The sequence below is a fragment of the Sorex fumeus genome, unplaced genomic scaffold (assembly GCF_029834395.1).
Source record: "Sorex fumeus unplaced genomic scaffold, SorFum_2.1 ptg000198l, whole genome shotgun sequence".
Lineage (NCBI taxonomy): Eukaryota > Metazoa > Chordata > Mammalia > Eulipotyphla > Soricidae > Sorex > Sorex fumeus.
In genome coordinates this window covers 711,212-723,734 of record NW_026606255.1, presented here as the reverse complement: position 1 = coordinate 723,734, position 12,523 = coordinate 711,212, and the positions used below count along the sequence as shown (strand labels likewise).

The following is a 12,523-nucleotide window of genomic DNA, read 5'->3' as shown; positions in this document are numbered from 1 at the left end:
TGCATTCGTGTGCACACGCACACAGACACACACACAGACACACACGTTCCTGTGAGTTCCCCTCACAGCCTTCACGTAGCACCTGCCTCACCAATTCAGTTTCCTTCATACACTGGCCGCGGTTTTGCCACTGTTTCATTATGGCCTCAATCCTCGGCTGGTTTGCAAGGTCACCGGAGGCAAGAATTTCTGTGCCGGCAATTAGGAGCTGTCGGGTCGCTGAGTAACTGGGCCATGCTCAGTCTCCTCAGGCCGCCCTTGTGTGCTCGTTTCCGAAACGGGAAGGGCTGCTGGGCTCCAGGGAGGTGATGAATGCTGGCGCTCAGACGTTGAGTGGGGGTGCCCAGGAGACCCCTGGCCCTCCTTGGGGTCCCGGCTGGACACGAGGCATCATTTCCCGTGGGCATACCAGCCTTCCTGTGCGCCCACCACGGATGCAGAGGTGGGCGCATTCCAGGTCTCTCTGGTCTGCTTGGGAGGCGGCGGGCGGAGGCGAGGGACGGGCTTGTTTCTGATGGAAGTTTGTCTTTGGTTTGGGGGCCACACCTAGCCACTTTCAGGGCTTACTCCTGGCCCTGCACTCAGGGATCACTCCTGGTGGGGACAATATGGGGCGCTGGGGATGGAACCTCGGTTGTCCAGTGCAAAGCCAGCGCCCTGCCCACTGTGCTCTCTCTCTGGCCCTCCTGAGGAGAGCTTCCTGCAGGAGGACAGCCAAGTAGAGGAACGTCAGCAGCGCCTCTAGCACTGTGGGGGCTGAGTGGCGGGGGGGGGGGGGGGGAGGGGGTGGAGGAGGGAGTCACTGCTCCAATCAGGGGCAGGCGGTGGATTCTGGTTTGGCTCGGCTCACGTCATGCCCGGCTGCTCTCACCAGAATCACTGTTGCCTTCTCACCCGTTGCTGGTAGTGTGACTGCACCTCGCTGGCAGTTCTGAAATAGCCCGGTTCCCTAAATATGAGGACTGTGCCCGGGGACCTCGTGCCTGGCCCCCCACGCCTCAGCGTCATTCACATCTTCCTGGCAGCTGCCTCCGGGAGCTTTGGGGAGCAGCAATGTTGATTCATGTTCAGAAGTTCTTGTTCTTTTTCCCTTTTTTGCTTTTTGCGTCACACCCAGTGATGCACAGGGGTTACTCCTGGCTCATGCACTCAGGAATTACTCCTGGCAGTGCTCGGGGGACCATCTGGGATGTTGGGAATCGAACCCGGGTCGACCGCATGCAAGGCAAACAAACACCCGACTCGCTGTGCTATTGCTCCAGCCCCAATGTTTAGAAGTTCTGAGGTTCGAGGAGCTCATAATGCATAGAATTAATGAGGCAGTATGGGAGTAGAGAGACTTCCAGAATTCTCCAGAGCAGGCAGCTCACGCCTGTCCTGTCTGGGTAAGAGGCCTCTGTTGGATCCAGGAGATGGACGATGACGCAGGAGAGTTCGCTTCTCCCCCCTTCCCCAACCCCGTCGGTATCAAAATTAGCGTCATCTCAATGCCTGCGTGAGCCATGGGGAATTCCTCCTCTTCCCAAGATCCGTTGCTGTCCCCGAGTCCCCTATGACTGCCCGTGATGTCACTTGTAACCTCTGAGCCATCAGCCCCAGAAACATCTCCAACATGCCCTGAAAGAGTTGATTCCATTTTTAAGTCTAAGCTCAGGGCCACGGGAAAGGAAGTGAGGTCACTGGCTTAGGGTCAAGCATGTGGCAGGTTGGGGTCTTTATGTGGGCCTGGCCTGATCCCCAAGACCACATATGGTTCCCTGAGCAGTGCTGAGCACTGCTGAGCACCAACTGGGAGTACTGCCCTGACACTGTCAGGTGTGGCCCAAACAACACCCCCACCATCGAACTAAAAAAAAGGGGGGGGGGAACAAAGGTGAATTTGTCGATACTTCGGGCTGATGGCTTCGCCTCAGTTGCCCTCTGTAACAATTTAGAGCTGCTTTCTTCCTAAAGTCGAGGGTCCAGGAAGCTGTTTCTTTTCCCGGTGGCACTCGGTGCTGATATGCACGGGTTAAACTCAGTCTCTGAGGAGGCTTCTGCCTATTTTGGTTTTTGTGGTATTGATTCTCTTTTTGAAGGCTGCAGCCCCGGGCCCGGGGGTTAGGGCCTGGGCCCAGCCAAGCAGAGGGGCTGCGCCATGCTCTGTCTGTGCTTGGTCCAGGCGGCTCCTGTCTCAAGGTGAGGGACTCTGGTTTGCAGGCTGAGAGTCTCAGGTCGTCCGCATGAGGCATCTGCCTTGCTGGCCGCACGCACCATGTGGTGGGAACGGGGGAGGTCAGTGTGTGTGTGTGTGTGTGTGTGTGTGTGTGTGTGTGTGTGTGTGTCCTGCCTTGTACCCAGAAGTTTTCACATCTGACTTGTGACTGTCGCGAGCGTTAGGGAACAGGCATTGCTCTCTCCCAGTCTGCCGTGATTTCCAACATTTCTTAGGCCTGTTCTGAGGGGAGTGGGGAGCTTCCCTGCTCCCCTCTCTCTCCCTCTTAGCATCACAGCGAGAGCTTGACTCTGTTTTCATTCCGTGGAGAATCCCTACCAGCACCTGCTGGCCAATCAGGGCCCTCCGGAGCTGGCTGCAGGTGCCACTTCCACTAGCCGGGCGCTTTAGACCCCAGCATGCCTGCGTGAGTCTCAGTGGTGCCCGGCTGATTATCAGGAAGCCCAGCCCTGGCCTGGCCATGCTAGCCCCGTGGGCCTCCCCCTTGTGTCCGGGCAGGTACAGCACCAACGAGGGCGAGACCTGGAAGACCTCGGTGTTCTCCGAGCAGCCGGTGTTCGTGTACGGGCTGCTCACGGAGCCCGGGGAGAAGAGCGCCGTCTTCACAGTCTTCGGCTCCAACAAGGAGAACGCCCACAGCTGGCTCATCCTCCAGATCAACGCCACGGACGCTTTGGGTGAGTGCCCACCGCCCCGAGGCCCGCGTGCTCCCTGCGTGCCTATTGGCATGCGTGGGAATGTGTGCATGAAAAGCGTTTTTCTGAATCCGTTGTTCCAACCCCCAAAACAGAAAGGGGGTACAGTGCTGCGGAGGTGGGGGGCACCCAGAGCTGCCGAAGATCTCAGCGTGACCCCCAGTCAGCTCTAGACCCCCCAGATGTCCATGTCTTGGTGCCACTCTCCCCTCCTGCCCACTGAGGAGTCCAGCCCCATATGCCCTTTGCAGAAAGTGGAGGGACAGGGCCGGTCACTTGGTCACAAGTCCCGCGGTCTCCGCCCTGCAGGGGTCCCCTGCACCGAGAACGACTACAAGCTGTGGTCCCCCTCCGATGAGCGGGGCAACGAGTGTTTGCTGGGGCACAAGACGGTCTTCAAGCGCCGCACCCCACACGCCACGTGCTTCAACGGCGAAGACTTTGATCGGCCCGTGGTGGTGGCCAACTGCTCCTGCACCCGTGAGGACTATGAGTGGTGGGTTCTGTGGGGTTCTGCCTGGGCTATGGGGGCACCAGGAGCGGCCATGGCCCCATGAAGGGACAGTGGGTCAGGTAGCCTGAGATGCGTGGGGCATCTGTGCTCCCGTTAGTTCTTAGAGCTGTGGGTGGGGGCGGGGCTGGGACTCTGGAGTTGGAGGTCACGACTCAGGACCAGAGAGGTCTGGGTTCCGGACAGCGCGGGCAGCAGGAGCCCGGCGAGGGGGCCCTTGTGTGTGAGGCTTTGTTCTAGAAGGACTTTGTTTCTCCAGTGGGAAAAGACTTATAGGCGTCTGCTGGGCTCACGTCCCAAACGGAAGAAGCGCAGGCCTTGGGCCCGGGGGGATCTGGGTGGTGGGTAGACATGGCCCAATCGTGGACATGGCCGATGGTGGACACGGAGCAAGAGAGCAAGGCGTCGAGGAGATTTGTGTTGGCTTCTCCCATCACTTTGCGGGTCCGAGCCATCCCTAATGCGACTCTGCCCGTTGGCTGATCCCATGGCCCAGGGAGGGGCAGATGGAGGGTCTTGGGGTGGGGTCATGGCCTTGCTGGCTGGAATGTTCCGGTTTGGAGCACGGGCAGGTGATGCGGGCCTTCTGCCTTGGGAAGCCTGAGGACAGGAGCTAGCGGGCCGGAATGATCATGGGCATTCTGCACATACGGGGCCTGGGGGAGGGGCTGGGGTATGGGAAGTGAGGATCCCCCTCATCTCGTGCCCCACTCACACCCCTTTGTTCTCTGCAGTGACTTCGGCTTTAAGATGAGCGGAGACTTGTCCCTGGAGGTCTGTGTTCCAGACCCTGAGTTCTCCGCGAAGGCCTCGTCCCCACCCGTGCCTTGCCCCGTGGGCTCCACCTACAAGAGGACCAGAGGGTACATCTCATGGGGTCCCCGTGTCGAGGCCGGAGGGGTCAGCCGGGGCCTTTCCCGGGTGGGTGTCGGGGCGCCGGTGGACTCTGAGCCCACTTGCCCGAGTCTCGCTGCTCCTGGTGTGAAGCTGACACGGGTGAGGCCTCGGCTCGGGTAGGCTGGGACACGCTTACCCGGGACGTGCCCCCCGGTGACCCTGCTTCTGCCCTCTGGCCCTCGGTGGGGCGGCAGGTACCGGAAGATCTCTGGGGACACCTGCAGTGGAGGAGATGTGGAAGCACGCCTGGAGGGCGAGGTGGTCCCGTGCCCCCTGGCAGGTAGGAGCAGACGCCTCCCACCCAGGTCACCGCGAGGGCCTCCCCCACGGCGCCCAGGAGTTGGCCCTGGCCCCCGGGGGAGAGGCAGGTGGACAGTGAGGCACCACTCTGCTCCCTGCCCAGCTCCAGGAGGGGCCGCCCGTGGCCGCTAGGGGGCGCGTGCTGGGTGGGCCCAACTCAGGACAGTCCTGGGGGCTGGATCCCCCTCCCCCGCCACCGGTCATAGCCAGCCTGACTGTGTATGGCCTAGAGATGGGGGGCACTGCTGGGGTTTGGCAGGGCGGGGTGGCACCAGGGCTGGACTGTGCCCAGGTGATGTGGGGGCCTGTACACACGAGCATCTCTCTGGGCCTAGGAGCTCTGTTCCTGGCCTCTGTAGAGCACTGTTTGGGGGGAGTGGGTCCTCTCAAGTGGTTCTCAGGGGTCACTCAGGCTCATGGGCGGGGGGTACCCTGGGAGATCCAATGACCTGGTCCCACACTCACACTTGCTCACCTGCTTTTCTCCCGCACTCTTTGCACAGTACTTTTTGTTTATTTGTTTTTGTGTGTTTTATTGGCGGTGGGGAGGGGCACACCCAAGCAGTGTGAGGGGTCACTCCTGGCTCTGCACTCAGGACTCACTCCTGGCGGTGCTCAGGGTCCCACACGGGCCTTTGGAGGAGTAAAGTCACTGTCCTTCCTCTGTGATCCCCGGGATATCCCGACTCCTGCGTGGTGCCCCATAGGGCTGGGCTGAGAACTGTGTGCCTGTGCCAAGGATGGCACCGAGAGCCACCACGTGCCACCTGACCCTCAACTTAAGGTGGGCGCCGCTCTGGCCCCGGGCTGCTGGGTGAAGCCCTTTGTTGGCTGGAAGTGACCGGAGCAGCGGAAGGAGGCTGAGATGCTGGGGAGAAGGGCTTGTTCTGCCTGTGTCTCTGCAGAGACACGCCCTGGTCACTCCCACTGCCCCCCTCACCCCCCCATTGCTGGGGATTGCCATGGGAAGCTTCTGGAAAAACTCAGAGGGAGGCAAGCTTCACTGTTATGTGGTGCTTTCTTGGGTAATTTTGACCTGAGGTGAAACCAAAGAAATGGATGTCAAGCTGACTGCGATTTAAAGTTATAGGTGGGGCCAGAGAGCTAGTACGGTGGGTAAGTGTGGACCTTACGTGCTACCTGGGTTTCATCCCCCGCACCCCATAGGGTCCCCCCCGCCGGCCTCACCAAGAGGGATCCCTGAGCTCAGAGCCAGGAGTCAGCCCTGAGCAACACTGGGTGGGGCCTCCTCAGCACCAGCCCTTTGAGTCCCCCCCACCCCCGCCACCCCCAAATACAGTTGAGGCCAGAAAGATAGTGCAGAGGTTAAGGGACTGGGATGTGGTTGACTCCAGTTCAGTTCCCTGGCACTGCACATGTCCTCTGGGTACCACCAGGAGTGATCCCTGGGCACGGTAGAGCCGGGAATCAGCCCTGAGCATCTTCAATGTAGCCCAACAACAACAACAAGAATAACAACAACAAAATCAAAAAAAGAAAAGACAAAGATAAAACACCTCCCCTAACTTATGCAACTGGTCACAGAAAAAGGGGTTAAGGTGCTCCCTTTGCATGCAGCTGGCCCCAGAAAAGTCCCCCAAACGCCACAGGAATATCCCTAGGGCCCAGAGCCGGGAGTACCGCTAGTACCATGTGATGTCACCCCCAGACCTCCCTCCCAAAGTGCAGTTATCTGGGGTGCTCCCTAGAAATCAGGAGGCTGGTGCAGGTCATTCACGAGGCATTGGAAAGGTCCGTTCTGCAGGTGTGTGGCCTCGGGGGCCCCTTCTCTGGGGGATTCAGCTGCCAGCAGGGGCTCCCTCTTGCCTTCAGCAGAGTCAGCGCTCTGGGGTCCAAGGGGTCTCCTCAGCCCGGGACCCTGAAAGTCCACAGCCTCCATGTCTCAGTCAGCACAGGCAGTTCAGGATAACGGGAAAACGCGTGCAGTGGTTCGGGCAGCCTGAGTCTGGAACCTTGCTGCCACCACTGCCCCCCGTGACCCCGGGTGCATCCCTGCCTGCCCCATTTGTGTGATTAGGTTCCTCGTGGTTCTCCATGGCCCGTGGCGTGAGTCCGTGCCAGCCCTTAGGATGCTGGCATGGATCTGTGGCTTGGTGGTTCCACTGGAACATTTTGTACGCAGTCGAGAACGTGTGTGTGGGGCTGGAGTGGGTAAGGTGGTTGCCTGGTTTGGGGCCGAGCTGGGTTTGATTCCTGGAACCCTGCATCATCCCTCGAGCCCCATCAGGAGGGGTCCCTGAGCACAGAGCCAGGAGTGAGCCCTTTGGGGGCCAGAGAGAGTGAGAGCACAGCGGTCGGACACTTGGCCATGCGTGCAGCTAACTCGGGTTTGGCTCCTGGCGTCCCATAGGGTCCCCGGGGCCCCTCTTGGAGTGGCCCCTGAGCACAGAGCCAGGAGTCAGCCATGAGCAGCGCCAATCTCAACCCCCCAAAAGAAGTAAACCTCGGCAACCTCATCCGGGTGTGGCCCCCAACAAAACTCAAACCCCAAAGAACGCAGCTATGGGGCAGCGGTCACTGTGTCCTCACTTGCTGCAAGTGCCGGGCAGTGGGTGGGGAAAGGGATTCGGACCCTTGGGGACCAGCCTGCAGGGACAGTGGTTTCGTGGGCTGGCTAGTGGCAGTCTGCTCAGATGCTCCAGGACTGTTGGCTGCACGGACAAGGACAGGACTTCAGGCATCACTCCAGGGGGTGGGGAGGGGGGGACGAGAGAGAAGAGAGTGGCCGATCAGCCAAGGCCGCCTGGGGTGCTGTGGGGAAGTCTCTGGGAATCGGGGTCCCCGCCGCCAGTACAGCCTTGTGCGTCTTGCAGAGGAGAACGAGTTCATCCTGTACGCCACGCGCAAGTCCATCCACCGCTACGACCTGGCCTCGGGCGCCACAGAGCAGCTGCCGCTGACTGGGCTGCGGGCCGCCGTGGCCCTGGACTTCGACTACGAGCGCAACTGCCTGTACTGGTCTGACTTGGCCCTGGACCTCATCCAGGTGGGGCTCTGGGGGCTGGGACACCCCCCTGCCCCCCAACGTCATCCCACCTTCTCAGGCGTCCAGGCCTGCGTCGGGTGGAGGGTGGGTCATGGAGTCATTGGGTGAGCTTCTCTGCTCCTGCTGGTCTTGCTGCCGCCCAGAGGGCCAAGGGGGCTGTAGAGGGGGTCTCCTCGCCCGCCGGAAAGATGGGAGACGCAGGTACCCGGAGCAGTTCCTGCTTCCTGCCGTGTCCGTGGTCACTTTGCATCCCTACCCCTGAGGGGGATCCAGCGAGGCTTGCCTTCTCCAGGCTCCTATGGTGATCCACTTTGTGGGTCTCATCCCGGTAGCCCAGTCAAAAGCCACGAAGTGAGTCGATTCCCGCGCGGCCCGCAAGCTGCATACACGGAACCCCCAACCCGTGTGTTTGAGAGCGGAACTGTGAGGGGGCAGCGAGGGCTGGGAACATACTGTGCAGGTGGCGGGAGTGTGGGTCCTGGTTCCACCCCCAGCACCGCCAGGCACAGCCCCCGAGCACGGAGCTGGGCAGAGTCTCTGAGCACTGCAGGTGTGGCCCCCGGAAATGAATACTGGGCAGCTGTTGGTACTTTCCCCATGGTCCATCGCATTCATTTAGGGAAGCAGAGGCGACAAGTGGTTCTTCTTTGGGGGGGGGGGGGCGGGTCATACCCATCGGTGCACAGGAGACCATCCGGTGTCTCCAGAGGGATGGAACTGGGGTCTGCACCATGTGAGCCGAAGTGCCTTCCTTGCTGCACTATCTCCGTCCTCCAAGCACCACATGAACTCGACAGAGACTCTACCGTCTGGGTGTGTGAGGGAGGGGGTGACGTCAAGGCCACTGTCCCCACAGGCACCAGTAGCCAAGTGCTTGGAGCATCTGTCTCTGAAGAGGAGAGACTGGAATGGGCAGAACCCGGGGCTAAGAACAGCTAGTTTCATTCACACCGGAAGCCTGGGCTGGGGTGTCCTGTCGGGGTGTGATGCTGTAACTGGTGTCCCTGGGGGTCTTGTTGAGTTGCAGACAGGACTGAGCTGCTTGGGCACCTCAGAAATGAGTCCAGGGACACCCACTGCTCCCTCCCCTCTACCTCCTCCCAGCGCCTGTGCTTGAATGGGAGCTCAGGACAGGAAGTTATCATCAGCTCCGGCCTGGAGACCGTTGAGGCACTGGCCTTGGACCCTCTCAGCCAGCTGCTGTACTGGGTGGACGCGGGCTTTAAGAAGATCGAGGTGCGTGGTCTCTCGCCCTGTCCTGGGTCTGGGGGCAGCAGGGTAGTGGGCGTGGACCCGGCACGTCCGAGTTTTCTGGGGAGTTCCCGAGGGGGGAGAGGCTGGAGAAGGAAGGAGGTGAGGGGGTGGGTCTCAGCGCCATTGCCCAGGGGCCACTGGGGGAGGTCAGCCCTGCCAGGTCTGTGAGCTGTGCGGGTGAGGGGAGCCTTTCATGGGCTCACCATCATGGGCACCCCCTGCCCCTCCATCTCAGGTGGCCAATCCGGATGGTGACTTCCGGCTCACGCTGCTCAATGCCTCCGTGCTCGACCGGCCCCGGGCGCTTGTGCTGCTGCCGGGCGAGGGGTGAGTGTCACAGCGGACCCCTCGGCTGGACCGGAAATGGGCTGAGAGTCTGTGCTTTCCTAGACACAGTGCCCAACTGAGGTCACTCCTCCCCACACTCCTGGTGGCCCCTCCAGCCCCACCCGCCCCCATCGTCTGCACCCTGAAGTCCTTACTGAAGCCTAGGATTGTGCTGGGTCTGGCTGGCTCTGCACTTGGGGAGACTAGGTGGTGCTGTGACTGGAAATCGGGGCTCCAAGAGGGCCGCCTGGGCCCCCACAGCCCTGCTCCTGTTGCTTTTGAACAATGTCGCGTGTGTTGAAGATCATTTCCCGGGAGCACACGTGGCTGTTTGGCTTCCTCCTACTGTTCTATATGTTCCCTGTGGCGCCCTGGCCCTGTGGGTTGCTGTTTGTGTGCATGTGTGCATGTGTGCATGTGCACGTGTGTGTATGCCTGTGTGTGCACGTGTGCATGTGTGTGTAAATGCATGTGAGTGCATGCATGTACGTGTGCCTTTGTGCGCAGATGTGCATGCGTGCATGTGTGTGAGTGCATGTGTATGCATGCATGTGTATGCATGCATGTGTGTGCACATGTGCGCAGATGTGCATGCGTGCATGTGTGTGAGTGCATGTGTATGCATGCATGTGTATGCATGCATGTGTGTGCACATGTGTGCATGCATGTGCGGGTGTATGTATGCACATGCACGTGTGTGTGTGTGTGTGTGTGCGTGCGCGTGCATGTGCCTTGGGATGAGTGTCCTGGGCTCATAAGCAGTGTGTATTCTGGTGCTCTGCCCGGCCGGGTCACAGACTCGTGGGGTTCACAGCCACAGATGCAGTCCCAGGCCCTCCCCCTGCCTGTAGCTGGCTGTGGTCATTCCTGGGGGTGTCCCAGTGCAGGGTGGCGGGCTGACAGACGCGTGTTCTGGCCCTCTGAGCAGAATCATGTTCTGGACCGACTGGGGCGATGTGAGGCCGGGCATCTACCGCAGCCACATGGACGGCTCCGGCGTGTTCCGGCTGGTGTCTGAGGATGTCAAGTGGCCCAACGGCATCACAGTGGACGACCAGTGGGTCTACTGGACTGACGCCTACCTGGACTGCATCGAGCGGGTGGCTTTCAGCGGCCAGCAGCGCTCCGTCATCCTGGACAATCTCCCGCACCCTTACGCCATTGCCGTCTTCAAGGTGGGTGCCCTGGACCCTTGCTGGGCCACTTCTGCACCTGCGTCTCTGGAGACGCATGTCCAATTTCTAAAAAATCGGCTGGTCTCTGAATTCAAGACAATCTTTTCGGCCCATGTGGGGTGCCTAGCAAAGGGTCCGGGGTGCACCCCAGGGTGTTCGGGTCCAGGGGACTTCCCATGAGAAGTCCTATGCGTCCCTGAGCATCAGGACCTTCCTGCCTCTTGTCATGGTCTCTTGTGGGATTCCTCGTGCTTTTCCTGGGAGGTAAGGTGAGCCCCCCCGGCCCCGTCCTGTGTTCCCAAGGGAGCAGGGTCAACCTTGAATATGTGTGGGATTAACCTTGAACTCCATCACATGGTTGACCTTGAACCTGCCTTACTTGGTCGGCCTTGAATGCATGCCACATGGTTGGCCTTGAGGTCCCACTGCGTGGTTTCTTATGGGTGATTCCTCAAGTGTGGCCATTGGGGAAGGTTTGGGACAAAAGTCCCGACCACCGCATCCAAGAGGGACACTGACTGGGCCGCTCCTGGGGCACCGACACTTGCTCTGGCCTGTGTGTGTGGCGGCTGTCAGCTTGACGCCAGGGCTTTGTTTTCCAGAACGAAATCTACTGGGACGACTGGTCCCAGCTCAGCATCTTCCGTGCCTCCAAGTACAGCGGGTCAGAGACGGCAGTGCTGGCTGGGCAGCTCACGGGGCTCATGGACATGAAGATCTTCTACAAGGGCAAGACCCGCGGTAAGCCTGGGGGCGGCCTCTGCTCCTCGCGGGAGCTGGCAGTCTGCGCCCTCATTGCCACGACAACACGCACATTATTTAATTTCTTCCTAATGACATCTTAATTTCCTTTCTAATGACACACAAGCAGCTGGCAGGCGACGTGAGCGTGCCTGCTGCCGAGTGCCGCACGCCGGTGGCTGATTCCACCCCGCTCCTGCCCTCCGCCCCTTCCTCATGGGTGGTCTGGTGTGGGCCAGCTTTCGGGAGTGGACTGCACCTGCTGCCAGCCCCGGGTCTGTCTCTGCTTGTCTCCGGGACTCGTGACCTGTATAGCATCCTCCTCTCCCGGTGCCGTGAAGGATCCAGTCACTGAGCTGAATGTGGGAGCCACACAGGGAGACGTCCCCCTCCGCTCTCGGCGGCTGGGCCTTGTTTTCCCTCCCTCTGTGATCTCCATGGCTTGCCCATGTCCTGGGGTGTCGTGTGGGGGCTGCAGTGCCAGGCAGATGCTCTCACGGCTGCTCGCGTGTGCCAGGAGGTACTCACAGCGCATCTGGGGAGAATCACTGGCGGGTGTAGATGGGAGCTGCTTCAAGGATTGTTGGCAGAGGGGTCAGGAGGTGGAAGGCTCTGGGCTCCAGGCCCTGGTTCGATCTCAGCCCGGAGAGGCCTGCAGGACAGAGTCGGCCCACTGACTTACTGACCTCCCCCCTGCAGACAGATGTTCTCATCCCTGCTGGGTTAAATAGCACCCTGGGCCTGCAGACGCTGCTGTTGACAATCACCAAGTTCCAGCATGGAGCCGGAGAGCTCAGGGTTGGGAATTGGGGCTGGCCGTGGAACCCGGTGCTCGGATGCCCTGCAGCCTGGGTTAGACTCAGGCAGCTAGGGAGCCGACCAGAACGTCAGTAGGACCCCAGACCCAGTGGAACGGGGCATCTGAACGGTTCCTGTCCAGACACGGCCTTGTTCCCAGGCCCAGCTGTTAGTCTGAAACTCTTGGTTGTGTACAGGTGCGTTCCTTACTCTTGTACCTGGCTGGTTTTCCCATAGTGGCATGGGAACGGATTCTTCATAAAGAATTTATTTTTTCCTTTATTTTTTTTTGGTTTTATTTTTGGGTCACAGCACCCGGCAGTGCTTAGGGGTTGCTCCTGGCTCTGTCCTGAGGATTCTCTTCTGGCGGTGCTCAGGGAAACAATATGGGATGCCGGGGATCTAGCTCAGCCCCAAGAACATTTTTCCTTGATAGAGGGTTGCTTGGCATGGCTGATGCTTGACTCAGCTGATCCCGAGAAGGATTAAGCTATTTCGGAGCTCTTGGGGTTCCCTTTCAACACCCGCTGTAAGCACGTGTTTGCGCATTTGTAATAATAGCAGACACCTTCATACATGCATCATATGGCATGGATTGATTTT

The 12,523-nt window shown here is 59.9% G+C and overlaps 1 protein-coding gene across 1 annotated transcript in view; it reads left to right on the top strand.

Annotated features, from left to right (window-relative positions):
* SORL1 (sortilin related receptor 1) overlaps positions 1–12,523 on the top strand; it is a 74,737-nt gene that overhangs the window by 34,468 nt on the left and 27,746 nt on the right. Inside the window, exons 14-22 of the mRNA XM_056108188.1 lie at positions 2,714–2,892; positions 3,220–3,406; positions 4,156–4,284; positions 4,513–4,598; positions 7,453–7,625; positions 8,730–8,861; positions 9,115–9,206; positions 10,135–10,381; positions 10,984–11,122. Coding sequence (XP_055964163.1) covers positions 2,714–2,892; positions 3,220–3,406; positions 4,156–4,284; positions 4,513–4,598; positions 7,453–7,625; positions 8,730–8,861; positions 9,115–9,206; positions 10,135–10,381; positions 10,984–11,122 — 1,364 coding nt within the window. The remainder of the gene's footprint in view (positions 1–2,713; positions 2,893–3,219; positions 3,407–4,155; positions 4,285–4,512; positions 4,599–7,452; positions 7,626–8,729; positions 8,862–9,114; positions 9,207–10,134; positions 10,382–10,983; positions 11,123–12,523) is intronic.